Genomic DNA, 26,780 nt, shown 5'->3' with positions numbered 1-26,780 from the left:
TTTGTGCAAAACTTTGGCAGCTGGTAATTTAGTGGAGAAGCGAACAGATCTATGTCTGGAGTTCCCCATAACACTGTCAACCTCTGGAATACATGAGGATCCAATTTCCACTCGTGGGGATCCATAATTTGTCTGCTCAACACATCTGCTAAGGAGTTCTGTGCTCCTGGCAGAAACCTTGCCTGAAGATTTAGCTGTAAACTGAGAGCAGTCTCCCACAAAATCATTGCTTGTCTGCATAGAGGATAAGAATCGTTCCCCTTGCTTGTTGATGTACCACATGACAGTTGTGTTGTCTGTTTGAATCAACACCTGCCCTGGAAGAAGTAAATCCTTGAAAGCTATCAATGCAAATTGGACTGCTAACATCTCCTTCAAGTTGATATGTAGATGTTGAAGTCTGGCAGGCCACGTGTCTTGTATCCATTTTCCATTTAGATGAGCTCCCAAGCTTTGTCTGAGGCATCTGTCATTAAAATCTGACTCGCCTCTGGCGGGTCACAGAGAGTCCCTTGTTTAGGTGACATTCCTGAGCCCACCACAAAATTCCTTTTGAATGCAAGGTATTATTTGAATGACAGTGTCCAAATCTTGGCAGTGCTGTGTCCATACATTCTTGAGATACCATTGTAGCTTCCTCATATGCAGTTTGGCATTGGGAAGTACCAGAATACAAGATGCCATGAACCCCAAGGCTTGAAGGACTGTCCTTGCAGTCAGCCTGGACTGATGAGACAACTGGTGGAAGTAAAGAGAAAGATTCTTTTGTTTGTCCGGGGTCAAAAGGCCATCTGGGATGCTGTATTCAGTCTCACACCCAGAAAGCACATGTCCTGAGAGGGTACTAGACTGGACTTTATTTCGTTCACAGAATACCCCAGGCATCTTAACACTGCCATCACATACTGTAAATGATGAAGAAGTTCGTCCTTTTCTTGGGCCAGTATCAGGCAATCGTCCAAATAAGGATAGATCTGTATTCCTCTTAGCCTGAAGAAAGCTACCACTGGAGCCAGAACCTTCGTGAACACTCTGGGCGCAGTAGATAAGCCAAAGGGCAATGCAGAGAACTGATAATGTGAAGTCCCAGCCCGAAAACGCAGATACTTCCTGCAACTGGGCCTGATAGGAACATGAAGGTAAGCCTCTTTGAGATCCAGAGTCACCATCCAGTGATCTTTGCCCAGCAGAGGTAAAAGCTGTTGTAACGTTAACATTTTGAACTTGGGAATGTCCAGATATGTGTTGAGGATGGATAAATCCAAAATTGGTCTCCACGTGTTTCCTTTCTTTGGTACTAGAAACAGGCGAGAATAAAATCCTAGGCCCACTTCTGGCAGAGGAACCGTTGTATGGCCCCTATTTGAAGTAGTAGAGAAATTTGTTTGCGAGCCTCTAGTCTTTGCTGAGGAGGAATGTCCGGCATGCCTTTGAAAGGAGGCAAGGTATGGAAATAAAACTTGTAACCCTGGTGTATGATATCCAATACCCATTTGTCTTGGGTAATCAACATCCAATTTTCCTTGAAGAGTGCTAACCTTCCTCCCAAAGGTGCTGCCAGGCAAGAAGGATCTGGCAGCTGAAAAGTAGGTCATTGGGCCTGTTTACGAAAGGACTGGCCCCTGCCCTCACCAAGATTGTGCAGGTGAACTCCTGTTCTAGGCCTGAAAGAACTCTGAGCTCTGCCCCTACCACGTCTAGATCTACCCCTAGACTGAGAATCATAAGAAGGATACGTCCACCCCTTAGCAGGCCAATTCCTACTAAACTTGGAGGCTGAACTTGCAAAAATCCTTAACAGCCTGCATAGACTTAGCCTTGTCTTCCATTTTCTTCAAGACTGATTCCACAGGTGAACCAAACAACACATCAGACTGCAAAGGAGCATCCAAAATCCTTGTCTTAACATGGTCAGATAAATTCTGATCCTTTAACCAGGCGTGCCTGCGAAGAACTGAGCCAGTGGCAGCCACCCTAGACGAGGCCTGCACAGCATCAAAACCACACTGTAATGAATGCTTACCCACTTGATCAGAGACATGCACCAAATCTTGCAACTCTTTACACTCAATGCCTTCCGCCAGAGCATCCACCTTAGACTTCAATTGAGAAAGAAGAAAGTTTTGATATTTCATCATATGAAACTGGCAATTCAAAGCCCTCATAGCTAAGGTAGAAGATGTATAGACCTTCTTTCCCCATCTATCCAAAGCTCTGGCTTCTTTATCTAGAGGAACCGGATTTTTACAACAGAGGCCTTGACACCCTTAGGTCCCTGACTAATAGTTTCTGGGTCCACCCTAGGACTCTTATAAAGATATTTATGAGCCTCAGGCACCCTGTAATACATATCCGGTTTAACAGGAGCAGGAGGCAGAGAATCAGGATTAAGTGAAGCCTCTGCAAACACATCTTCCACAACATCCAGAACAGGGGTATAGCCAAGGGCCTATGCCGGGGTAACAGCACAAACTCCCTAAGCCTTTTCCTAGAAGCAGAGAAGTCCTGACCTTCCCACTTAAAATGTTCCCTCATAGAATGAAGTGTCTCTGAAAAGAAAAATCCTCTGGAGGAGAAGCAGAAGGAGTGGAATCATCTGCATCGAATCAGAATAAGGAGAATACTCCTGCAAGTCTTCAGCTGAAGACTCTGAAATATCCGAAGCCTGCTCAAAACTTCCCAACTCTGGCTCCACCCTAGGCCTCTTATCAGGAGGGGCATAGAACCTCTAATCAGAGTAATTAAATCTTCTGCCATTTTAAGCATGTGCTTCTTAGGCACAGACCCTGCTGAACTAGGAGTGACACCAACAGAAGCTGAAACTGGCCTGCCTCTGGGAGAAGCCTTGGAAACAGAAGGAGAAGGCCTAACCACCCTAGGAAGGGAGGGGAGTACAGTAACTTGGGAAGCCCCTTCAGCCTGACCTGCCTCCTGAGAGACCACCTCCTGCAAAATCAAAGTCTCCCCCTGAGACTCCAGAGAAGTCTCCATCGGAACCACCGGTTCCACTGAAGCCTCTAAAGAACCGGCGTCCGGAACGGATGACTCATTTTGCCTGGGTTTAACTGTTTTGTCTTTGCGCTTCTTCGCAGAAGCAGGCGCCGGAGAATCCGACGGCATATTATAATTGCACCGCTTCCCAAAGACCAGCCTAGCACAATCCAACCTTCGCTTAATAGTGCGTTTATTGAACCTAGCACAAAAGCGACACCCAACAACTTCGTGCTCAGGCCCCAAACAAGGAATACACAAAGAATGATAATCCCTATGCGGTATCTGTTTCCCACAAGAAATACAGTTATTCACTTTTTCTGACATCCGGTAAAACACTGAGGCAAGAAAAAAACAAAATAATCCCCAACGGGGTACTTAGCCAACTTGGACTCGGTCTGAAACTCCGAATTCGAAAAATTTCAGAACGCCGAACGGCACTTGCAACGCTGCTTCTGCATCGGACCATGCGGCAAAAAAGACTGAGGAAATGACGTCGGTCATGCGCTTTTGTACCCTGACGTCCTGATGTCAGTTTTAAGCGCCTTGACCGACGTCAGCCTTATACTTTGGTATTCGGGCCAACCGAGGACAGCGGACTACCCATATGTAAGGACTGCAGCAATGTGAGATGAAGAACATCTGTGCTCTTTATCTAAATAGAAAGGTACTGGTAATGGAGATCCTAGTAAGGAAAGTGCCTACCACAAATAAAATGTTCCCTCCTGGCTGATATCTAACAGACTAACAAACACCCTAACTTTCTAGAGTAAGGGCACACACCAGTTCCTCCAAAGTCTCCCAACCACCACCGACACTCACATATGTGCAAAACTAAACAATAAATAGGAATACAGCAGCCACTGTTAGAAATATTTCTAAAGCTCATGATTTCCCAAGGAGCAGCCCAGTTTAAGAAAAAGGAAATATAAATGCATTTACTACTACAGTGGTTAAGGTATTGTGGCAGTAAAGTTAGAAGCATAGAAGTACTCCTTCTTTCTGACTTTGATGGCCTGTGGACTGGTAAGCAGGTTATTTCTGGCATCCCCTACAAAAGGTGTCAATCTTTTTTACTTTTATGTCTTTGTGTTGTAACTTAACAAGAGTTTCTTTGTGCCATCTACCGAATCACTTTCTAGAAGGTGGTAAAGTGCCTGCAATGCCTTGCCCTTTGCTACTCATAGGTTCATAGGTAAATACTAGGTTATAAGTTTGCAGATTACTACAAGTCTAGCCAATAACCAAATTTCAGAATCAAACCCTGTACCTTGATCTGTGAGGTAAACACGTTACCATTATGCCAATCCCCAACTCCATCAAGATTATAACACCCCAGATGGGGTTTGAACCCACAATCCCTGGCTTAGGAGGCCGATGTCTTACATATTAGGCCAGTGGGGTAATCTATAGTCTTCCTGCCTTAACCTCTTTATTAGCTAACCAGTATTCCTTCTTATTCTGGTCTGTATTTACTATTTTCCACTTTATCTTGAACTCCTTTTGATGACTTTCTGAAATTCTGCACTCCACCACCAGCTTTCTTTAGATACCTAATTTCTAAACCTGCCTCAGACACGTACCAGTTCTGTAGTCCTCACACATGCTCTTTTGAAGTGCTGCCATTCTTCTTCAACTCCACCTATTCCTCCTCTTCTTGAGGTACTAGAGGCCTGATTAATTCCTTGAACTCTTGTGCTTACTCTCCAGTCTAGTCTCCTGTTGACCTTAGAGCCTTCTCCGACCACTGCCTGCAGCTGATTGTGGCCACCAGTGGTTTATGCTGTGGTTCAACTGTTTCACTGAGGATGACTTTGCAATCACTGATTCTACCCCAGTGCCTTTGCCTTACCAGGAGGAAGCCTATCTGTGTTGCACGTTGGCCACTCTTGTACATGATCTTGTGACTGTTTCTCTTGTTGAATGATGTCTTGGCCACCATCAAGGCATGTGCTAGACTGCAGTCTAAAATGGCCTCTCCTTCTTTAGTCTTGCTACCCCAACAGTGAGGCCCACACAGTCCTCATATCCTGTACTGTCTGTTCAGATATGTACATTCAGGTCACCCGTTATCATCATGTTGTCCTGCTTCATATAGTAGGTGCTGTAAATGTTGTCTAAATGCACTCTTTTCTTCACTATCACAACCCTGCTGTTGGGCAAAGGCTGAGATTATGAACAGTGCTCTGTCCTTATACCAGAGTCTGATTCCCATGCATCTTATCACTAATTCCAAAGACATCCCTCATTGTCTTCTGAAGCCTCTCCCTCAGCACAATTCTGACATAATTTCTAGTCTGTCCTTCTTAGCAGTAGACTCTGGATCCCAAGCCAAGTGGCTTTGCTGCATGCCCTTCTATCTTGTCTCTTAGAAGCAGTGAATGTCCAGCCTCCTCCTTATCATGTCACTGACTTCCTAGCTGTGTCCCATCACTGAACCTCTATTGAGTGTATCAAGCCTTAGTTCATGTTTGGTAGGTTGGTTTTACATCCAGCTTTTGCTCAACGGAGTTATCCCAGTTAATCCAGTCTGGGCAACTGGTGGCCAGTAGGGACACATACATCCCTCCCACTGTTAGCATTGGTCCCAGGTGTGAGTTGGAGTGGGCTGGGTTCTCAACCCACTTATCACAGCAAATACCCATGCCCATTTGACAACATTAATCAACATGATCAAATCGCCTAGAGCCAATATTTACACCATGACATGGCATGCAGTCTGTGATCCATGTTCTCCTGTTCTTGAAGATACTGCACACCACAGCTGATGCTCAAACTGTCTGGTCTATACAACTCTCCCCCCCCTACAGGGCACTATCTAGAGTCTGTCCAAAACGCCATTTGTGGCTGAGTTTTTAGGTGAAAAAGCTAAACATGTTTTTGGATGGTGGGAGACACCCCACACAGACACAGGGAGAACACATGCGAACTCTATACAAACGTTGGCCGGAGGACAGAAGTGAACTTTGTGCATGAGAGGCAAAGATCTTAACCATTGTGCCAACTGGACTCAATCACCACAGGGATTACCAATCTAGGCATGTGAGAAAGGAGATATTACACTTCAGTGAATCAGGTACTATGGCTTAGACTCAATAAGATGAAAGAGTAGGTGAGCAAAGTGATCAGTGGTATGAGTGGTGATTGTACATAATGATACATGTAGGTATTAATGACCTGTCAGAAGTGACAGCATAACTGGCAGCAAACAGAGCCAGGGAGGTGGCATAAAGATGTCAGGAAAAAGAGTTGGCTGTCATATTCTATCTATATTCAATCAAACACCATTATATTGGGTGACTTCAACTACCCAACCATAGACTGGGAGCATTACTCTAGCTCCAACACCCTAGCCCAAAGGTTCCTAGAATTTATAAACTCAAATGCTATGGAACAATTTGTTACCACTCCCACAAGAGGGGAAAACATACTGGACCTGATCATCACCAACATGGGGACTCTATGCTCCAGACCAGAAGTGTATCCCTCACTGGTAAGATCAGACCATAAACTAATCTCACTGGATATTCACATCCTGACCCCACCCCATGCCCAGAAAACCACAGTGAAAAACTTCTCTAAAGCAAATTTCACACTCCTCAAAACCGAGGTGGAATCCTTCAAAGCCCCTGGGCCTGTGGATAATGACCCCCAGACCACAAAATCCTTTATAAACGCATTCTATGAACACCTTCAGGAATGCATGGATCATGCAATCCCAAATAAAACCAAGACCCAATCCTCCAAAGGCAGACGTCCTGTCTGGTGGACCCCAGCCATAAACAAACTATACAATAGAAGGAGGAAGCTACTACATGACAGAGCAAAATCCCAAAAAGGGAAGGCATCTCTGATCAGTATTAGCAAAAGACTACGGGCACTCATAAAATCGTCTAAGGCCAGCTTCGAGAGAAAAATTGCACAGGGCACCAAGGATAATCACAAGGCTTTCTTTAGTTATGTTAGGAACCTGGGTGGGAATTCCCAGATATGCTCAGAATTAGTCCAAAATGACAAAAAATACACCGAACCCACAGACATTGCCAACATCCTAGCTGACAGGTTCAGCGCAAACTTCTCCCCCCCTCCCCACCAAAAGGGTGAATATCTATCCCAGCAGAGTGCTGCCCCCCTGACATCTCAGATGCTCAGGTAAGAGCTGCCCTCTCCAAAGCAAGAAACACAGCATCAATGGGACCAGACGGTATCCCGGGCTGCGTCCTACATGAACTCCAAGAAGAGCTAAACCCAAACCTAAAACTACTGTTCAATCTCAGCCTTACTACAGGATATATACCCAAAGAGTGGCGTACAGCAACAGTGGTCCCTCTCCACAAAGGTGGTGCTTCAACAGATCCTGGAAACTATCGCCCTATAAGTCTCACTAGCTTGATCTGCAAAGCTATGGAAAGGATCATCATGGACCTTATAAATAAAGATATTGGGGACCTACAGACACTGGATCCTACCCAGTTCGGCTTTGTTAAGGGCAGATCCTGCCTCTTAAACCTGGTTGATTTCTTTGAAACAGTCACCAAGGCCATTGACAAGGGGAAGGTGGTCCACACAGCCTACCTGGACCTCGGAAAAGCCTTCGATACAATACCCCACTCGGGCATTATAGATAACCTCACCAGCTTAAATATAAACCCCTATGTCACTAGATGGGTTGCAAACTGGCTCAAGGACAGAACCCACATGGTTAGAATAGCTGGAGCCATGTCAGACTCCAAACCAGTTACAAGTGGCGTCCCACAAGGCACAGTCTTGGGACCTCTCTTGTTCGGTATATATTTCTCGGAGGTACAGGCCAACATGGAAGGACTGTGGCTGACCAAGTTCGCAGATGACTGCAAACTGGGTGCCATAATAGACTCTCTAGCTGACACAAACATCCTCCAAAAGGGCCTTATAGAAACAGACAACTGGTGCCAGAGCCATGGCCTCAAGCTAAACGCCAAAAAGTGTATAGTCATCCCCTTTGGCAAAAACAAAGTTCCCACAAATTACCACATAGGTGGTAATCCATTAAGTACAGAAGAAGTAATTAGGGACCTGGGGACCCAAGTTGATAGCAATCTCTCATTTGACAACCACGTGGCCAAAGTGGTTAGAAAAACATTTTATATAGCCCACCTAATCATGAAGGGATTCACATCTAGATCAGGGGAGGTCATCGTGCCTCTTTACTCAACCCTCATCAGGCCCATAATTGAGTACAATGCCCCTTTTGGGATGTACCTTACCAGACACCTGCAGCAACTGGAAAGACCCCAAAAGTACCTCACCAAGAGGATCAAGGGGCTCAAACAGATGACGTATGCTGCCCGGTTAAAGAAACTCCAGCTCTACTCAGTGGCATACCGCCTGCTCAGAGGCGATCTGTGCCTGACGTATAAAGCCATGTCCAACCCGGAATTAATGGACATGCTGCACCTCAGAAAATCCAAATCCCATCAAGCTACGTGCTCAAGGGACTTAAACCTCAGCACTGAAATAAATAGGACATGCTGGAGGGACAGATTCATAACCCAGAGGCTCCCTTCACTCTGGAATAAAATCCCAGTCCAGGTTAGGCAGAGTCCCTCATTGACTCTCTTCAAGAGGAATCTTGATGAGTGGATGGGAGATCGTAGGTTTATCCCGGGTATCACTTCTGTGTCACTGTTAGGCAGAGGCACAGTATACTAACCTTGAAAAAGGGCATAGCAAAATTAATTTAAAATGGGTGGCGAAAGCCATACACATTCTGGCTAGGCTTATAAATGCCCTAGGGCAGATAGCCTAGTATGAACCTATGAACCTATGTACCAGCAAAAGCAAGCAGAAGAATACAAGTATCAGAGAGTTTAATAACTGGCTGTGTCACTGGACAAGGAAAAAGGCCAGCACTGGTTGGTGAATGGGGGAGGACCTGGCAGAGAGATTAGCTTTATGCAACAGACAGGCTGCATTTCAGCTCAGAAAGAATATCATTGCTTACTGTTACTTAGGACAAGTACATCAAAATGATACACATTTAAACTAAGATGGAAGAATGGCAGGTACTCAGGTGATAGCAGAAGGTAAAAAGAGGTGCAAAAAGTACAGTTGTGTACCTACCATAAATGTAGATGTTCGAGTGTATTCACTGTTGCAGTCATTACTCTTGGGTTATCCTGCTGGCAGGCTACCCACAGTCGGCCAGAATTCCAAAGTCTAGGTCTGGCGTCGGTTGCTGTCACCTCTTCCCTGACGTCAGTGCACCAGGGGTATAAAAGATGCAGCTGACGCCATTTTCTTCAGTTTTTCTTGCTCCAGATATCAGGTGCCCCCAAAATGGTAGGCTAAAAATATTATGTCAGTAATTAAGCATGCAGTAAAATAAACATTTCCTTCATCTACAAGCAAATGCACCACATAGGTTGTATAAGACAGAGAAGTATAGGTAAGTCCCAGCAAAGAAAAGGGGGATGGTGGGTGGGTAACCTGGACTGCAACAGTGAATACACTCGAACATCTACATTTATGGTAGGTACACAACTGTACTATGTTCATCATGTTTCACTGTTGCAGTCATTACTCTTGGGTTGAATCCCAAAGCTGAGGTTGGGTGGCTGGGCCTACATAGGATTAGGAGAGGCTATAAGGCCTTGCAGAACTGCAGTGGCGAAGCCTGCTCTGGATTTAGAGTAGAGAGATAAATGGTAGTGCTTTGTAAAAGTGTGCACTGAACTCCAAGATGCAGCCTCTAAAATGTCTTTGGTTGGTACTCCTCTGAGAAAGGCTGCTGAAGTGGCTGCTGCCCTGGTAGAATGAGGCCTAATGCCCTTGCGCACTGATTTGCCATGTTGTGAGTAGCAGAAACGTATGCAGTGGCCTATCCATTTTGAAATAGTCTGTTTTGAGATAGGCTTTCCTTGAGATCCTGCAGCATATTCCACTAAAAGTTGCTCATTTTTTCTGAAAGCTTTAGTTTTGTCCAAGTAGAAGCGTAGTTGTCTGTGTATGTCCAAGGAATGCAGAAGTCTCTCACCCTTATTCTGTGGGTTTGGATAAAAGGTAGGCAAATGAATGGTTTGGTTAAGGGCCACACTGGACAATACCTTAGGCATAAATGTTGGGTTCGTCCTTAGAGAAACCTTGTCTGGATGGAAAATGATGAAAGGTTCCACAGCCATGAGTGCCTGTAACTCTGAAAGTCGTCTTGCAGAGGTTATTGCTAGGAGCAGAGCTGTTTTCCAAGATAAAAACTTTATATCAGCTGCATTGGCTGGCTCAAAAGGTGGCAGTGTGAGTTTTTCCAAGACATAATTGAGGTCCCATGCAGGTATTGGGGCTCTACTTGGAGGGCTTATATTTTTGGCCTCTCTGAGGTACTGCCTTAGCAATGGAAGGGAAAAAATAGGAGGTTCTGTATTGTAATGAGCTGAAATGGCAGAGGCATGAATTTTAATTGATGAAAAGGATAGGCCTTTGTCCAGCATCTCAGTTAGGTATTGCAAAATCTGAGAAATATTTGGTACAGATGTGTCAATTCCTTGTGCCTGGTTCCAAGCACAGAATCTTTTCCATTTTTCTGCATACGATTTTCTGGTACTGGGCCTCCTGGCCTCCAAAAATAACATCCATCACTGATTTAGAGAGAGGCATGCTTTGAATGGTTACATTATCCGCCATGCTGCCAGATTTAGGGTCCTGAGTTGGCTGTGGAGAATCTGATTGTTTTGCTGGGTCACTAAGTGAGGAATTAGAGGCAATGTCCAGGCTGGGCCTTGTGACAAGCTTTTTACGATTGGGTACCAGTGCTGGCATGGCCAGTCTGGGGCAATCAGAATCATTCTTGGCTTCTCTTGTCTGACCTTTAGGAGTACCTTGGGGAGGAGAGGTAGAGGAGGAAAGGCATATACTGTTAGAGTTTTCCAGCTGAATAACAGAGCATCCACTTTCCATGCTTGCTTGTGATAAGTCCTTGTGCAGAATTTCTGTAGTTGGCAGTTGTGAGGGGAAGCAAATAGATCTATGTCTGGGCATCCCCATTCATTTGTTATCATGCTGAAGACTTGTGGATCCAGTTTCCACTCGTGGGGATCCATAAGGTTTCTGCTTAGTTCGTCTGCCAGAGTATTGTTCTTTCATGGCACGAATTGTGCTTGCAGGTGTACTTGATAAGTCAAGGCTGTGTCTCACAAAGTCATGGCTTGTCTGCAGAGGAGGTAGGAATGTGTGCCTCCCTGCTTGTTTATGTACCACATGACTGTAGTATTGTCCGTCCTTATAAGTAGTTGTCCTGGATGGAGAAGATCCTTGAAAGCTGTCAGGGCATTCTGAACAGCTTGCATCTCTTTCTGATTGATATGTAGATGCACTTGGCTGGTGGACCATGTGCCCTGAATACATTTTCCTGTCATGTGTGCTCCCCAGGCATAATCTGATGCATCTGTTGTTATTGACTGTCTGGCTGTGGGTAGAGTGAATGGCTGTCCCTTGTTGAGGTGACAGGCATGTGCCCACCATCAAAACTCCTGTTGCAGGCAAGGAATGTGGGTAATTAATGCTTCCAGGCTTTGACAATGTTGAGTCCAGACTCCTTTTAGGTACCATTGAAGTTTCCTCATATGCAGTCTGGCATATGGAATTAACAGAATGCAGGATGCCATGAAGCCCAAAGCCTGCAGAACTTTTCTTGCAGATAACTGGGTCTTTGTTGCCAACATTTCGAAGTAATAACTTAGTTGCCTTTGTTTGTCTGGCTTGAGATAAGCCATCTGGGCAGTTGTATTTAAGCTTGCACCCAGGAATATTATCTCGAGAGGGTACTAGTTTTGATTTCTTTTCATTTACTGTGTACCCTAGGCAAATTAATAATCTTTTTACGAACTCCAGATGCTTTAGTAGAGTGTCTTTGTTCTCTGCTTGTATAAGGCAGTCATCCAAATAAGGATAAATTTGAATTCCTCTTTGTCTGCAAAATGCAATTACTGGTGCCAGGCATTTTGTGAAGACCCTGGACGCAGTAGATAAGCCAAAGGGCAGTGCAGAGAATTGGTAGTACATTGAGCCAGCTATGAATCTGAGTTATCTTCTGCAAGACTGTCTGATTGGTATATGCAGGTATGCCTCTTTTAGGTCCAAAGTTACAAGCCAAGCCTTCTTGCCCAGCATGGGCAGAAGCTGCTGCAGAGTTAACATTTTGAATTTTGGAACGTCCAGAAATGTGTTTAGAAAAGACAGGTCCAGTATTAGTCTCCAGGCTTTTCCTTTCTGGGAGCCAAGAAAAGTCTTGAGTAAAATCCTCGTCCCTGCTCTTGCTGTGGTACTTGCTGAATGGCCCTCATTTGCATAAGGGACGAAACTTGTTTTTGTGCCTCTGCCCATTGATTGTGTGGCAGGTTTGGCATACCTGTTGCCTTTGGCAGGGTGTGAAAGTGGAACCTGTAGCCCTGGGACACTATATTCAATACCCATTTGTCCTGGGTGATCATGTGCCAATTTTGAGAAAAAAGAGCTAGTTTCCCCCCTAAGGGGGCTGCAAGAAGATAAGTGCTTGGTGCTGGCAGAGGCAAGTCATTGGGACTGTTTCCTGTATGGCTGTGCTTTGTCTTCTCCACTTTTGGAGGTAGAAGAGCCCCACTGTTTAGGCCTGTATGAGCCCTGGGGCTGGGATCGGCCTCTGGGACATCTATATCTGCCTCTTTGTGGCCTGTCCGACACTGGAGAGGACCAATTCTTTGTAGGCCAGTTCCTGATAAATTTTGGTGGCTGAACCTGTAAGAAATCCTTTACTGTTTGCATAGATTTCGCTTTGTCCTCCATTTTCTTCAAAACCTCCTCTGCTTTAACACCAAATAAAGTATGATGCTGTAATGGAGCATCTAATAATTTTGCTTTAACATGATCAGGCAGATTTTGTTCCTTTAACCAAGCATGCCTCCTAATGACAGAACCCGTAACTGCGGCCCTGCAGGAGGCCTCCAGAGAATCAAAACCACATTGCAATGTATGCTTTCCCACGTGTTCAGTTGCATGCAATAAATCCTGTATTTCCTCATTTTCTATACAATCAGAATTAGTCAACATTTTCTGTTTTAACAGTGACATTAAGTATTGCTGATATTTAATCATATGAAATTGACAATTTAAAGCCCTCGCAGCCAAAGTAGCAGAAGTGTAAACCTTTTTCCCCCATCTGTCCAGTGCCCTTGAATCCCTGTCAGAAGGGACAGGGATTTTTTGCAGTAGCGGCCTTAACTCTACTGGGACCCTGAGAAATAGTTTCTGGGTCAGCAGCAGGGTTTTTATAAAGAAATTTATGTGAATCTGGAACCCTGTAGTATCTATCTGGTTTAAGAGGAGCTGGAGGTAAAGAGTCTGGAGAAAGGCCGGACTCTGAAAATACATCATCTACTATGTTTAGCACAGGGGGAATAGCAAGAGGCCTGTGCTGAGGAAGTGAAAGAAAATCTCTAAGCCTTTTCTTTGATTCTGAGTAATCTTGGCTCTCCCAGTGGAAATGCTCCCTAATGGTATGCAGGGTTTCCCCAAAAGAATAATCCTCAGGAGGAGAGGCTGAAGGAATGGATTCTTCAGCATCAGAATCCTCATAGGGAGGAAGACAGTATTCCTGTACAGAAGAGGAGTCAGAGGAAATGGAAACCTGATCTGAAGAGTCATAGTCTGTCTCTTGCCTAGGCCTCTTGTCAGGAGGGGGATGGGAACCCCTGATCAAGGTAATAAGGTCTTCAGCCATTTTGAGCATCTGTTTCTTAGGCATGGAAGTCTATCCTGGAAAATGCTGTACTTGTTTCTTTGTCTTTAAAGCTGCTGTAGTCTTTGCTTTTGAAGCTGAAGTACGCTTTACATATAGCTGTGTAGGTCTGAAAACACTCTCAGAAGCCGATGCCTGCTCAGTGGCTCCAGACCCATCTGAGGGAATGATTTCCGAGTGTCCAATACCCTGAGTATCCACAGGCCTAGCTGGCTCCACGTGGGAGTCGTCAGTGGCCTGTGGCTCTGAGGTAGCGGGTGTCAGGGGCTGCGAAAGTGCCTCACTGAGAATCAGCGAACCAGCGACTGGCTTAGCAGAAGCCTCGTCGTCGGTTTTGGATCTCGGATGCCTGTCCTTCTCTTTTTCCTTGCATTTTTTTAGAAACTCCGGTCGTCGGCTGTTCCGACGGCATTATGTAATTGAATTTTCGGCCAAAGTAAAGATAAGCAAAATCAAACCGATGCTTAATAGTGCATTTGTTGAATCTAGCACAAAACCGACAGCTAGCAACGTTATGATCAGGGCCTAGGCAAGGAATACAGTAAGAATGATAATCCTTATGAGGTATTTGCTTCCCACAAGAAATATAATTGTTAACTTTTTCCGACATCGGTCTGGAGCAAGAAAAAAGTTTCCCCAATGGGGTTCTTAGCTTTAATGAAGACTTCGGATCTGAAATTCGTCTGTGAATATCTCCGACCGGCCGACCGGCACTTGCGAACTGCTTTTGCTTCGGGCACCGCGCGGCAAGAAAGGCTGAAGAAAATGGTGTCAGCTGCATCTTTTATACCCCTGGCGCACTGACGTCAGGGAAGAGGCGACAGCAACCGACGCTGGACCGAGACTTTGGAATTCTGGCCGACTGCGGGTAGCCTGCCAGCAGGATAACCCAAGAGTAATGACTGCAACAGTGAAACATGATGAACATCAAAGCAGTGGGACAAACTAGGGTAACTGAGACTCTGGGTAGTACTAGTCTACACAGTAAGAGTCACAAAGAGGATAACTGGCCTCAAATAAATGCCCTACACTGACCACCTCAAAAAACTCCAGCTTTACTCCATAGCATATTGCCTACTCCGTGGTGATCTCTGCCTAACATATAAAGCTATGTCAAACCCAGAGCTGTTGGACATGCTACACCTAAAGAAATCCCAATCTCTCCGAGCTACATGCTCTAGAGACCTAAACCTTGTCACCACAATAAACAGGACATGCTGGAGCGATAGATTCCTGTCCCAGAGACTTCCTATACTCTGGAACAAGCTACCCATCTATGTCAAGCAAAGTTCTTCATTAGCACTCTTCAAGAAAAATCTTGATGAGTAGATGGGAAATAGGAAATACACCTGGGGATCACTTCTGTGTCTCTGCTGGACAGTGGCACAGGAAAATAACTTTCTTGGGTGGCATAAGCTATGGTACCTTGCTGGCTAGGCTTATGTAGGCCCTTGGGCCGATAGCCTAGTACCTACCTATGAACCTATAAGAAGTCTGGTCAGGATATGGGGGGCTGCAAGGTAGTGATACAACAGGGAAGGTAGACATTGCTGATACTAGAGAAACACAGGCTAGTAACTAGGTGGGTTGAAACATGAACATGCCTGGTTACAGGCTCTTTGGGAGTGACAGAGTTGGGACAGATTTTATGCAGTATTAATCCATATAAAGTAGGGTACATGACATGAATTACCAAACCAAAACCAGGACAAGTAAGTGGGCAGGATGAGTCTGGTTAAGTCCTCCTGCAGTTAAGGTAAAAGAAGCAGGGGAAAGATTACAGACTGACATACTGTATCATCAGCCACATACATGGGATAAAGATGAGGGACTAGAAGACAGAATAAAGGAGGGGCAGGAGGGAGAGGGTAATGCTTGTGGGGGATCTGAATGTTCCAGGAATACTCTTGGAGATTTAAGCTTCAGAGAGGGAGTTGGGAGCAACCGAAATCTTGGACCATGAGGGGTTCATCCAACTGATGCAGGACTGTACCATAAAGGACAGAATTCTAAACATGGTCCTGACCAATGCACATGGCACTGTTGTTGTTGCTGTAAATTTCGGCTTTTCCTGGTTAGGGGGTCGCCACAGTGGAACTCCGGTCCGCTAATGATTGGTAGTTGATTTTTACATGCCAAGTTACCAGCCCTGATGCACGACCTTCAATGAAGGTACGCCCATTCACGCATGTTTCCACGCAGAAGACACTCTAGCTGAGAATTGAACCGGACAGCGTCTTACTGTGATGCGACAGTGAATTTCAAAATACGGTACTTTTACTGAAGACACATGTCAGTGTGTGGTTTATTGTAGAGGAAAGGCTAACTTATATCGACAGATGAAAGGCAATGGAACTTTGGAGGAGGAAATCAAGAATAATTACCCAGCTGGGAGGGAACTGTGGGAGTAAATGACCTATAGGAAGTGGTCAGGGATGGTAAAAGTGTGAGTGACAGGCAGAAAGAGGAAAACGCAGACAAGGCTACACAGGAATGTGAGGATAGCAATTATGCCCTAAAAAGGTATAAAGAAGAGGGGGGAAATAAGGGATAGAAAAATACAAGGGGGTGAGTTATTACGCAAAACAGGTGATGGCAGCAAAGGTGAAAGCTGAAAGGAAGTTAGCAGAAATGCTCAAAAAGAAAAATGAGGGCTTTTTAGAAAGGAGGGCAGGACAAAAAGAGTTGGCCAAACTAAGCAAATATGGGAAGGTGGTCACAGAAAAACTGGGTGTAAGCAGTGGTAATGAGTGAGCACTTTGCTTCAGTCTTCATAAAGAAATGAATGTGAGTGTGACACACTGGTAGGAAGGAAGGACAGAACGGGAAGAAAAGTGGACAAACATCAGGACTGAAAGGGAGAAGGTGAAGGGGGAGCTAGCTGCCATTAGGAAAAGCAAGGCCCCCCGGACATGCATGGTCAACAGATTACTGGCTAATGCAGATGTGCCAGTGGACAGGAAGACAGGAAGTATAGTGCCCTTGTACATGGACGGGGGATAAAACAAATGTGGGAAACTACATGTATGTTTGTTCAACAGCAGTGGTGATAAGAAAGGAATGGAGAGAATCCATGGGTTCAACAGCAGTGGTGATAAGAAAGGAATGGAGAGAATCCGTGGGTTCAACAGCAGTGGTGATAGGAAAGGAATGGAGAGAATCTGTGGGTTCAACAGCAGTGGAGATAGGAAAGGAATGGAGAGAATCCGTGGGTTCAACAGCAGTGGTGATAAGAAAGGAATGGAGAGAATCCGTGGGTTCAACAGCAGTGGTGATAAGAAAGGAATGGAGAGAATCCGTGGGTTCAACAGCAGTGGTGATAAGAAAGGAATGGAGAGAATCCGTGGGTTCAACAGCAGTGGTGATAAGAAAGGAATGGAGAGAATCCGTGGGTTCAACAGCAGTGGTGATAGGAAAGGAATGGAGAGAATCCGTGGGTTCAACAGCAGTGGTGATAGGAAAGGAATGGAGAGAATCCGTGGGTTCAACAGCAGTGGTGATAAGAAAGGAATGGAGAGAATCCGTGGGTTCAACAGCAGTGGTGATAAGAAAGGAATGGAGAGAATCCGTGGGTTCAACAGCAGTGGTGATAAGAAAGGAATGGAGAGAATCCGTGGGGAAGGTTGACAGTGTTTCTAGAGGAAGCTCTCAGTGGGGGCAGGGGGAGTGACCAACATGGGTTCATGGCCAGAAGACGTCAGTCAAACTTAATCTAGTTTTTCACTGAGTTGCAGGAGGACTTGACAGGAGAACAGTAACAGATATGGTCTAACTGCAGTTAAGAAAGGCTTCTGACTTGGTCACACACAAGATGTGAACAGGAAAAGTGAAGGGATTGAGGTAGAAGCAAGCCTGATGAATAACATCTCCACAGTTAAATAGTAGGGCACAGTGAGCTCTGGTGAGAGGGATGCCATCAGGAATTAGGAAAATGACTGCCAAGATTGGTCCTGGGTCCAGCCCTCCTCAGTGAATTTGTCTCACTAACACATGAGGTAACATGACCAACATTTCTTTTTGTGCTGATGACACAAAGGTAAGTACAGCAGTGGTGGATGGAGGCAGAGTCTTGGGAAGGATATGAAAAGGCTGACCAAGTGGGTAGAAAAGTTGTGAGTTAAGGTTCAAAGTAGTTCACTTAGGCCACAACAGCTGTGTTGTGAAGCATAAGCTAAGGGAGGGAAGAAGCTATTTGCATGAGAAAAGACAAAAGATATATGGTGTTGATTACTCCTAAACTGGACCACCAAGTACAGACTGAGAGGAGAGTGGCAACAAACACAATGGTGAGGTGTATCCTTAGGGGGGATCCATCTGTAAGGACTTGGTGAGTTCACACCTTGAGTATTGCATGTGATTTTCAGTTCATATAAGGAAAAGAACATCAGGCTGCTGAAAGGAATCTAGAGGAAAGCTACCACAAAGAGTTGTGAGACAGAATGGAATGGATATTACCAGAGACTAGGGGAGCTAGACCACTTCTTATGTCACACCAGAAGAAATAAAGAGGGCATGACACTAATGCACAAAATCAAGTCTGAAGATATGAAAGGTCATCCTGAATGGGAGGACAGAAGGGAGAAGGGGGGGGGGGGGGTAAAGGCAACAGATTCTAGGGACTAACTACTCCTGAGATCTCCAAATGTATTTCTGCACACTGATGGCTGTAGACTCATGGAATTATCTACAAAATGGCTGTTGGAGACGGAATCTACAGGGGCATTCCAGAGAGCAAGGGACAATTGCAAAATTAGTAAGGAAAAGTTAGGGATGAAGCATACCACCAAGATACGTTGAATGCTAACTACGCTTAAGGGTCAAACTATTGTAAATCATGTAAAAACGTTGTCATATATGTCCATTCTCATGAGTGTCTATGATTCTGATGTGTAAGGTAAACCTAATTAACCTCTAATGCCACAGAGGTTAACTGGGTTTACTTTACACATTGGAATGATAGACACTCATGAGAACGGACATATATGTCTGTCTGCTCTTCATTACTGATGACGCTTCAATGACTGTCAAATAGACAACAAAGGATATGTGATTTCACGACTATTTTACCTTGCATTATCTTGTTCTGAGTCATTTTCCATTCAATTTTTACAGGCTGAGCTCCATCACGAACAAGGCACTTGAAACTTGTATTTTCTCCTAGTCGAACTTTAACACTATGAGGCTCGATTGATATTACAGGACTTGCAGGACCTAAATAAGAAATGCAGAATCACAAGTAAGCTATTATCTGATGAATACAGCCTTTACAAGACATGGCAGCATCTACAGGTCAAAATTATATAGCATATAGGTGAAAATAAACATGATAAGAATGCTTAGGTGTATGTAGGCTTTTACATGTGACACAACCAAAACTAAGCATGACTTAAATTAGTGTAAGAAATAAAATCTACTACATAGAATCATTTAACTGACATTACAGAAATAAACTGATCATATTTAATCTGTAAACTGAAGCAAGTGATACAATTCTGCTGTATGTATAACATTTCAGAATAGATGCTGATACACAGGTGTAATATCTACCTACTTTGTCACACGTATACACTTCTGTGTACCGACCTCAGCTTCTGTAACTCTCCTCCTCTCTATTATTAGACTAATATTGATTTTTTTGCTATACAGTAAAAGATGCTGTTTTAGCAAAGCACATTTAAATTATAAATTATATTTGCATGCTTCAAACTCAGATACGACATCATACATTGCAGATTGTCAAACATATTTCTGTCTTTAATTTGTATAATATGTCCTGGACTTTCTGTCTTCAAGTCACATAATGTCTTGCACATCATGCCCTCCTTTACTCCATGTATACTTATTTACCTGTATACCATATATACCATATATACCATATATAGTTATCTACATACCATATACCATATTCATAGGATCATAGCAGGTTACTAGGCTAACGGCCCCAGGGCCCTTATAAGCCTAGCCAAGTTCAACCCATGTTTCCAAGGGTGTCTGGTTCAAGCAGATACTAAAATCAGCACTTACTGCCCCTGTCCAAGAGGGACAGAAGTGGAACCCCAAGGGTGAATTTCTGGTTATCCATCCAATCATCCAAATTATGCTTAAATAAGGCCAATGAGGGGCTCTGTTTAACATGAATAGGAAGCTTGTTCCAAATGTTAGGCAACCTCTGTGAGACAAATTTGTCTCTCAGCAAGTTCTGATAGGATGTTTACTTAACAATGACATTTTTTTTTCCTTTTTCAAATTTTTATACATTTAAAATGCCTTTGTATTTTTTGCAGACTTTCTTCATGGGCCTCTGCTGAAAAGGGGCTGTGTGCCCATTTGGACTTTCCCAGTCAACAAATGCAATAAATAAATATATAAGAGGTAAAGGACAAGAATGGTCATCCATATACTGGGTGGGGAAGCAGAATTCTCTTTGTTATTGCTCTCCTTGCTTGCCTATGTAGGAACCTACAATTTCAGGACATGTCTAGTTGCTTGCTGCAATTTTGCCTTTTGTTTTTGAAGGCAGGATTTAAACAATTCTAAGCACATCCCCTATACTTCAAAATGTCTTCTCAATTCATATGTGGACCATCGGTGTACACCATCTGAGACTGCCTCTGAAGTGTTTCCCCATTATCGTAGTCTATTTGTGGAGGGAAATAGTCTCTAAAACTATATACAATACTAGGAATGTGGACTCACCAACTGGACAATGGAAATTGTCTTTCTGTTACGTAATGGTTTTACCCAATCCACTCAAGCACTCTTCCAGTTTGCCCTTCTGGCTTTTTAAAATAATATATAAGCTACAGATCATGTGATAAGTATCCAAAGACTCTCTCACTCTCCAGTTTTGTTGCTGCCAGTATTCATACCTCTCAACTGTACAGAATTTTGCAGAATGCCCAGATTTTTGCCCCATATTTTTGGTCCATTTTTCATAAAACTGTGGTTTTCTGGCAAATTGGTGGGAAATTATTAAAGACTGAAGTTAGAAAATAATGACTGACATTTGAGTTTCAGACTTCATACCCTTCAGAAAAGTCATACTAATGCAAAACCTGTTATTCCATCAACTTTCTAAGTTTGTAAGAGCAATACTTAAAATTGTCCCTATTTTGGGGCTGTTGTCCCACTTTTATTTACGGCTTTGTCCAGATTTCTTGCTCTTAGAGGTTGAGAGGTATTTCTGTACTGTAAGAGTATACAGTGGGACAGGATATGTACAAGGGAAGTGTAACAGCGGTGAGGTCTGCGGTGGGAGTGATGGATGCATTTAAGGTGGAGGTGGGATTACATCAAGGATCAGTGCTGAGCCCTTTCTTATTTGAAATGGTGATGGACAGGTTGACAGACGAGATCAGACAGGAGTCCCCGTGGACTATGATGTTTGCAGATGACATTGTGATCTATAGTGAGAGTAGGGAACAGGTGGAGGAGACCCCGGAGAGGTGGAGATATGCTCTAGAGAGAAGAGGAATGAAGGTCAGCAGGGCTAAGACAGAATATATTTGTGTGAAGGAGGCTAGAGGAATGGTGAGGATGCAGGGAGTAGAGGTGGGGAAGGTGGATGAGTTTAAGTACTTGGGATCAACAGTTCAGAGTAATGGTGAGTGTGGAAGGGAGGTGAAGAAGAGAGTACAGGCAGGAAGGAGTGGGTGGAAAAGAGTGTCAGGAGTGATTTGTGACAGACGAGTACCAGTAAGAGTGAAAGGGAAGGTCTACAAGAGGGTAGTGAGACCAGCTATGTTATACGGGTTGGAGACAGTGGCATTGACAAAAAGCAGGAGTCAGAGCTTGACATGGCAGAGATGAAGATGTTAAGATTTGCACTGGGTGTGACGAGGATGGACAGGATTAGGAATAAGAATATAAGAGGGTCAGCCCAGTTTGGAAGGTTTGGAGACAAAGCCAGAGAGGCAAGATTATGTTGGTTTGGACATGTGCTGAGGAGGGATGCAGAGTACATTGGGAAAAAAAAGCTAAGGATGAAGCTGCCAGGTAACAGAAAAAAAAGGGAGGCCTAAGATAAGGTTTATGGATGCGGTGAGAGAGGACATGCAGGTGGTTGGTGTGACAGAGCAAGATGCAGAGGACAGGAAGAAATGGAAGCAGTTGATCTGCTGTGGCGATCCCTAACGGGAACAGCCGAAAGAAGAAGAAGAGGTTGAGAGGTATGCCAGTATTTCTGTTCCCATAAAACAGTTTTACTCTTCTTTTGCTGTTACTCATATTAATTATTCTGCACTTACTTGCACTGCATGAAAGATGCAACACAGTCTATCACTCCTACAATAGGAAGACATCATTAACATTATATATTTTTTTAGTTTTCAAGAGTAAACAGGAATTTTTGATCTTGCTGCATGACTTACGCAATTGAAACTGATGGCCACATCAGTGAACACTCAGTTTAGAGAAACTGACTGCAGACACAGGCTAAACATGAAAGTTTGTGTTCTGTGAGGGGCTAGCTCCCCCATGGAGACTGTACCCATTTACTTTTATCATCGCAAGATCTTACAGGGTCAGGGCAAGATAGTATTTGTTGAAATGGACCTCACAGACACATACATCAGTCTCATACATAGTTTTTTTAATGCTTTTGTTCCTGCCCACTGCCTGCTACCCATCAGGTTTCCCACTATCAATGGATCCAATAAGCACCCTGTGAGCAGAGGATGAGTATGAGAACAGTCACTAATGCGGCTGCCATATTTTTTTTTTCTGCTGTACCGACCACCCCCCACATGCTCAGTTTTGCATTCTGTAAGTGGGGCATGCAATTGTCATCAGTGTTAGGCTATCCCTCACATCTGTAAGGGATGCAACCAAGCAGGAAAATCCCTGCCCACTTACCACGAAGCACTAGAGGAAGATTTGTTTACTCTCCATCAGATAACTTGTACCTTCCATATGTGCCTCCTGAATGCACCCCCCCCCCGATAGGTGAGCAAGCCCACCCCTTCATTCCTCTCTCTCTCTGCTCCTGCTAGCTCTAGTAGGTATCAGATAGCAACTATACAAAGTCACTTGTGTTTTAGTCAGGCTTTATCATCTACGTCATCTGAGCTGGCATAAACAGTTACCATTTTTCACAGAGGAGGCTGCAGGAATCAAACCTTGTTCTTCAGACTACTAATGAAAATGCCTTTCTCTACATGAGCCTTACAAAGATGAATGAGCAACATTAACACGTGGTTGTAATTTGTCTTTCACAGGAAGAGGAGGTGCTTTTCCCTTTCATTACTTTTTCTGAGGGAACATAACATCATATAAACTAGAGATGTTTAGCTCAGATGTTAAGGAGAGACAAATTCAAACCAAAAGATGAAAGGTCAATACTTGTGGCCCAAGATAGTGGGCTATGTACACATCGGTTTACAAAGTCCATTAAACATGTGGGAGAAACAGACAAATGTAGGTTTTGTAAAACAGAACTGGAAACAGTTGCACACCTTGTTGCTGGTTGTTATATACTCATGGTAGAAGGACTGTATACTGAAAGGCATACTAATGTGGCAAGACTGTTGCACTGGGGGTTGTCCAAACATTATAATATTGAAGTAGCTGAAAAACACTGGAAAAATAAGCCACAAAGCATCATAGAAAATGATGAAGTCTACATCACATGGGATCACCCATTACCAACAGTTCAAAAGACAGATGCGAGAAAACCAGATATAGTGGTCCATGAAAAGAAGACAAAAGTAGCATTGACCACTGAAATCGCTACAACCAGTGACTTCAGTGTCTTGCATACAGAAAGACACAAAGTCATAAAATATCAGGATTTGCAGGCAGAAATTAGAGCAATGTGGAAGAAAGATACCCAGATAGTTCCAATAGTAGTAGGAGCAACGGGTCTTATAAAAAAGAATCTACAATCATATTTAAATATGTTACCAACACATGTTCATAGATTCATAGGTGTGTACTGGATTAACAGCCCTGGAGCCTTTACAAACCTAGCTCATAGGATTATCCTGACATCATGCCACCCGACTTTAGTTCCCAGTGCCTCTGTCAAGTAGAGCCACTGGAGTGATCCCCGGAGTGAATTTTCTATTTCCCATCCACTCATCAAGGTTTCTCTTGAATAGGGCCAGTGAGGTGCTCTGTTTGACATGTATGGGAATTCTATTCCATAGCAAGTGCAGTCTCAGGGTTATGAACCTTTCCCTCCAGTACATTCTGTTGATTGTGATAATGAGGCAGAGGTCTCTGGAGCGTGTGGTGCGGAGGGATTGGGATTGCTTTAGATGTAGCATTTCTAACAGAGCTGGATCAGACATGGCTTTGTATGTCAAGCAGAGATCGCCTCTAAGTAGGTGATATGAGACAGAGAGTAATTGGAGTTTTTTTTAGTCTGTCCATATAAAACAAGTGCTTAAGGCCTAGGAGCCTCTTTGTGAGGTACTTTTGCGGGCTCTCCAGTTGTTGCAGATGTCTAGTGAGGCACATGCCAAATTGGGAATTGTACTCGATGATTGGTCTAATGAGGGAAGAGTAGAGGGAGACAATGACCTCTTTCTTCCTGGATGCAAATCCCTTAGTAATGAGATGTGCCACATAGAAAGACTTTCTGATCACAGTGGCAATGTGATGGTCAAAAGAGAGGATGCTGTCAACATGTGTTCCCAGATCTCTTATAACACCTTCAGTGGACTACCATTAATGTGGTAATTCATGGGAACCGGGTTTTTCCCAAAGGGGATGACGACACATTTTTTGGCATTGAGCTTAAGGCCATGGTTCTGACACCAGTCGGTCTCAGTGACGTCTTTCTGTAGGATGTCAATATCACTTGGGGAGTTAATAATCGCTCCCAACTTGCAATCATCTGCGATCTTTGTCAGCCAGAGACACTTTGTGTTGGCCCGGACTTCAGAGAAATAGATACCAAACAGGAGAGGACCCAGGACCGAACCCTGTGGGACTCCACTCATGACTGGTCAGCAGTCTGACTTGGGAGTCTGCTACTTTCACACTGTGGGTTCTATCTGTGAGCCAGTCTGCAACCCACCTAGTGATACAGGGGTTGATGCCTAGTTTATTGAGTTTTTCTATGATCCCTGAATGGGGAATGGTATCAAACACCTTAGCTAGATCAAGGTAGGCTCTATGAACCACCTTGCCTTCACCCACAGCTCTGGTGACTGACTCAAAGAAGTTGACCAAGTTCAGCAGGCATGATCTACCCTTCACAAAAAAAAAAAACTGTGTGGGATCCAGAGTTTGGAGATTCCCTATATCCTTGTTTATTAGGTCCATGATGATGCGTTCCATAGCTTTGCATATTAGACTCGTCAGGCTAATGGAACAATAGTTCCCAGGGTCTGTAGTCACTCCTCCTTTGTGGAGAGGGATGACTGTAGCAGTGTGCCATTCACTAGAGACAAAGCCTGAGGTGAGGCTGTGATTGAACAGGGCACACATGTGAGGTGCCAGTTCACTCTGCAGCTCATGTAGAACACAGCCAGGGATATTGTCAGGTCCCATGGAAGCTGTATTCTTGGCCTTGGACAGTGCTGTTTTAACCTGTGCAGCAGTAATACTGGGTGCCTGGCAATCTACTGGTATTGTGATTGGTCCTTTGGGGAGAGAGAGAGGGGGTAAAGTTGGCACTGAATCTGCCAGCAACTCCATATGAATTGCAGAAGGAGGCATTACTGGGCACATTGCGGGTGTTGCGAAGAGCACGTCTGGCAGACATGAAAGATTGAAACAATACCAATTTCATGAACTGTAATCGTACTTTGACTTAGGAATGGGGTCCATTCCTGTCATGGTATTAGAAACCCAAAAGATTTGGAGAAAATAAAAAAGAGATGTTTCCATTAAACATATACTATACCCATTTGTGTCACTCAGCATTCACATTTAGGGCATTAGGATCTCACTAAAAGTAGCAAGACAAGAAAATTACATAATTCTAGATCACTAATAATGTTACTGTGTGAGGTCACAAGGGCAATAAAATTCAGTAAGCGAGCTAAATATGTCTGTTCTTCACATCATGTCAAACTCCATTAGGATGTGCTTTGTATGAAAAAAACAGAATGCACCTAAAATGTAGTTTGAATTGTAATTTCAGCAATGCAACGTCCTTTAAGGTGTGAATTTTAAAGCATTACTGTAAAAAAGGTGCTACTGCTTTGTCTGAGCTGGAACACAAAAGTCTGATAACTAATGTGTTGATGTTGTTGATGCCTTCTGATATACACAACCAGTAATAAGTCCCTTGAGCAGTGCAGCAAATGTTCAACTTACGGGCAACATCAGCGATAACAGAGACTTGAACAGAAGCCTGCTGAACTCCCCCAGTGTTGTTAGCCCAGCAGATGTACTCGCCAGTGTCAGCAGCACTTGCTTGGTGAATCCGCAAATAAGACCCCGCAGCCTGAAAAAATAATGGATAAAGTTAATATAGAAACACAGTTATTATGTCTATTTTTCACAGTACAAGATTTGCAAATATTTACGCAAAGAATCAAATAAATCACAAAATCTTAGGCTCAAGTTCACACTATGGGCAGCAAACAGAAAGTTCAATCCACTGACATCCCCAACATAGTGAAGAAGTGCCTCAAAATTCCCCAATGAGGTACTTCTATCACACTACATTATAAATGCATGGCAGAACTAGGAGTGCAGGCCTCCATATATGACATAGGAAGAAGACAAAGGGGGAACGTAACTAACTACACATACTCTTGCTTGCATGCATGTATGCACTCGCATGATCTCACACACACACACACACACACACACACACACACACACACACACACACACACACACACACACACACACACACACACATGCAGACGTACACACACACAAATGAAAAAAAAATATGTGTGATTTCTGCAGTGATTTAGGACCATTAAAAACATTTTTAACAGTCTTACTTAATCCTCGACTTTACTCTATAGGACATTTTTCGAGCTGGTAGGGGACAACAGGTCAATAGTAGAAAGGCATTGTTGAATGGTGTGCTGTTTGCCAGTGGCAAGATCTAGTGACTAGATTAAAAACAAACAAA

The 26,780-nt window shown here is 43.9% G+C and overlaps 1 protein-coding gene across 11 annotated transcripts in view; it reads right to left on the bottom strand.

The window, feature by feature from the left end:
• HSPG2 (heparan sulfate proteoglycan 2) overlaps positions 1 to 26,780 on the bottom strand; it is a 2,126,006-nt gene that overhangs the window by 502,439 nt on the left and 1,596,787 nt on the right. For all 11 annotated transcript variants that reach the window (XM_044063227.1, XM_044063230.1, XM_044063231.1 and 8 more), the window contains 2 exons: positions 26,006 to 26,135; positions 18,806 to 18,949 (listed from right to left, as the gene is read on the bottom strand). In XM_044063227.1, the coding sequence (XP_043919162.1) occupies positions 18,806 to 18,949; positions 26,006 to 26,135 (274 nt within the window). The remainder of the gene's footprint in view (positions 1 to 18,805; positions 18,950 to 26,005; positions 26,136 to 26,780) is intronic.

The sequence above is a fragment of the Protopterus annectens genome, chromosome 2.part1, assembly GCF_019279795.1.
Source record: "Protopterus annectens isolate FY-2018-M chromosome 2.part1, PAN1.0, whole genome shotgun sequence".
NCBI lineage: Eukaryota > Metazoa > Chordata > Ceratodontiformes > Protopteridae > Protopterus > Protopterus annectens.
The sequence above is the reverse complement of the archived record's forward strand: the minus strand, read 5'-3'. Positions and strand labels throughout refer to the sequence as shown.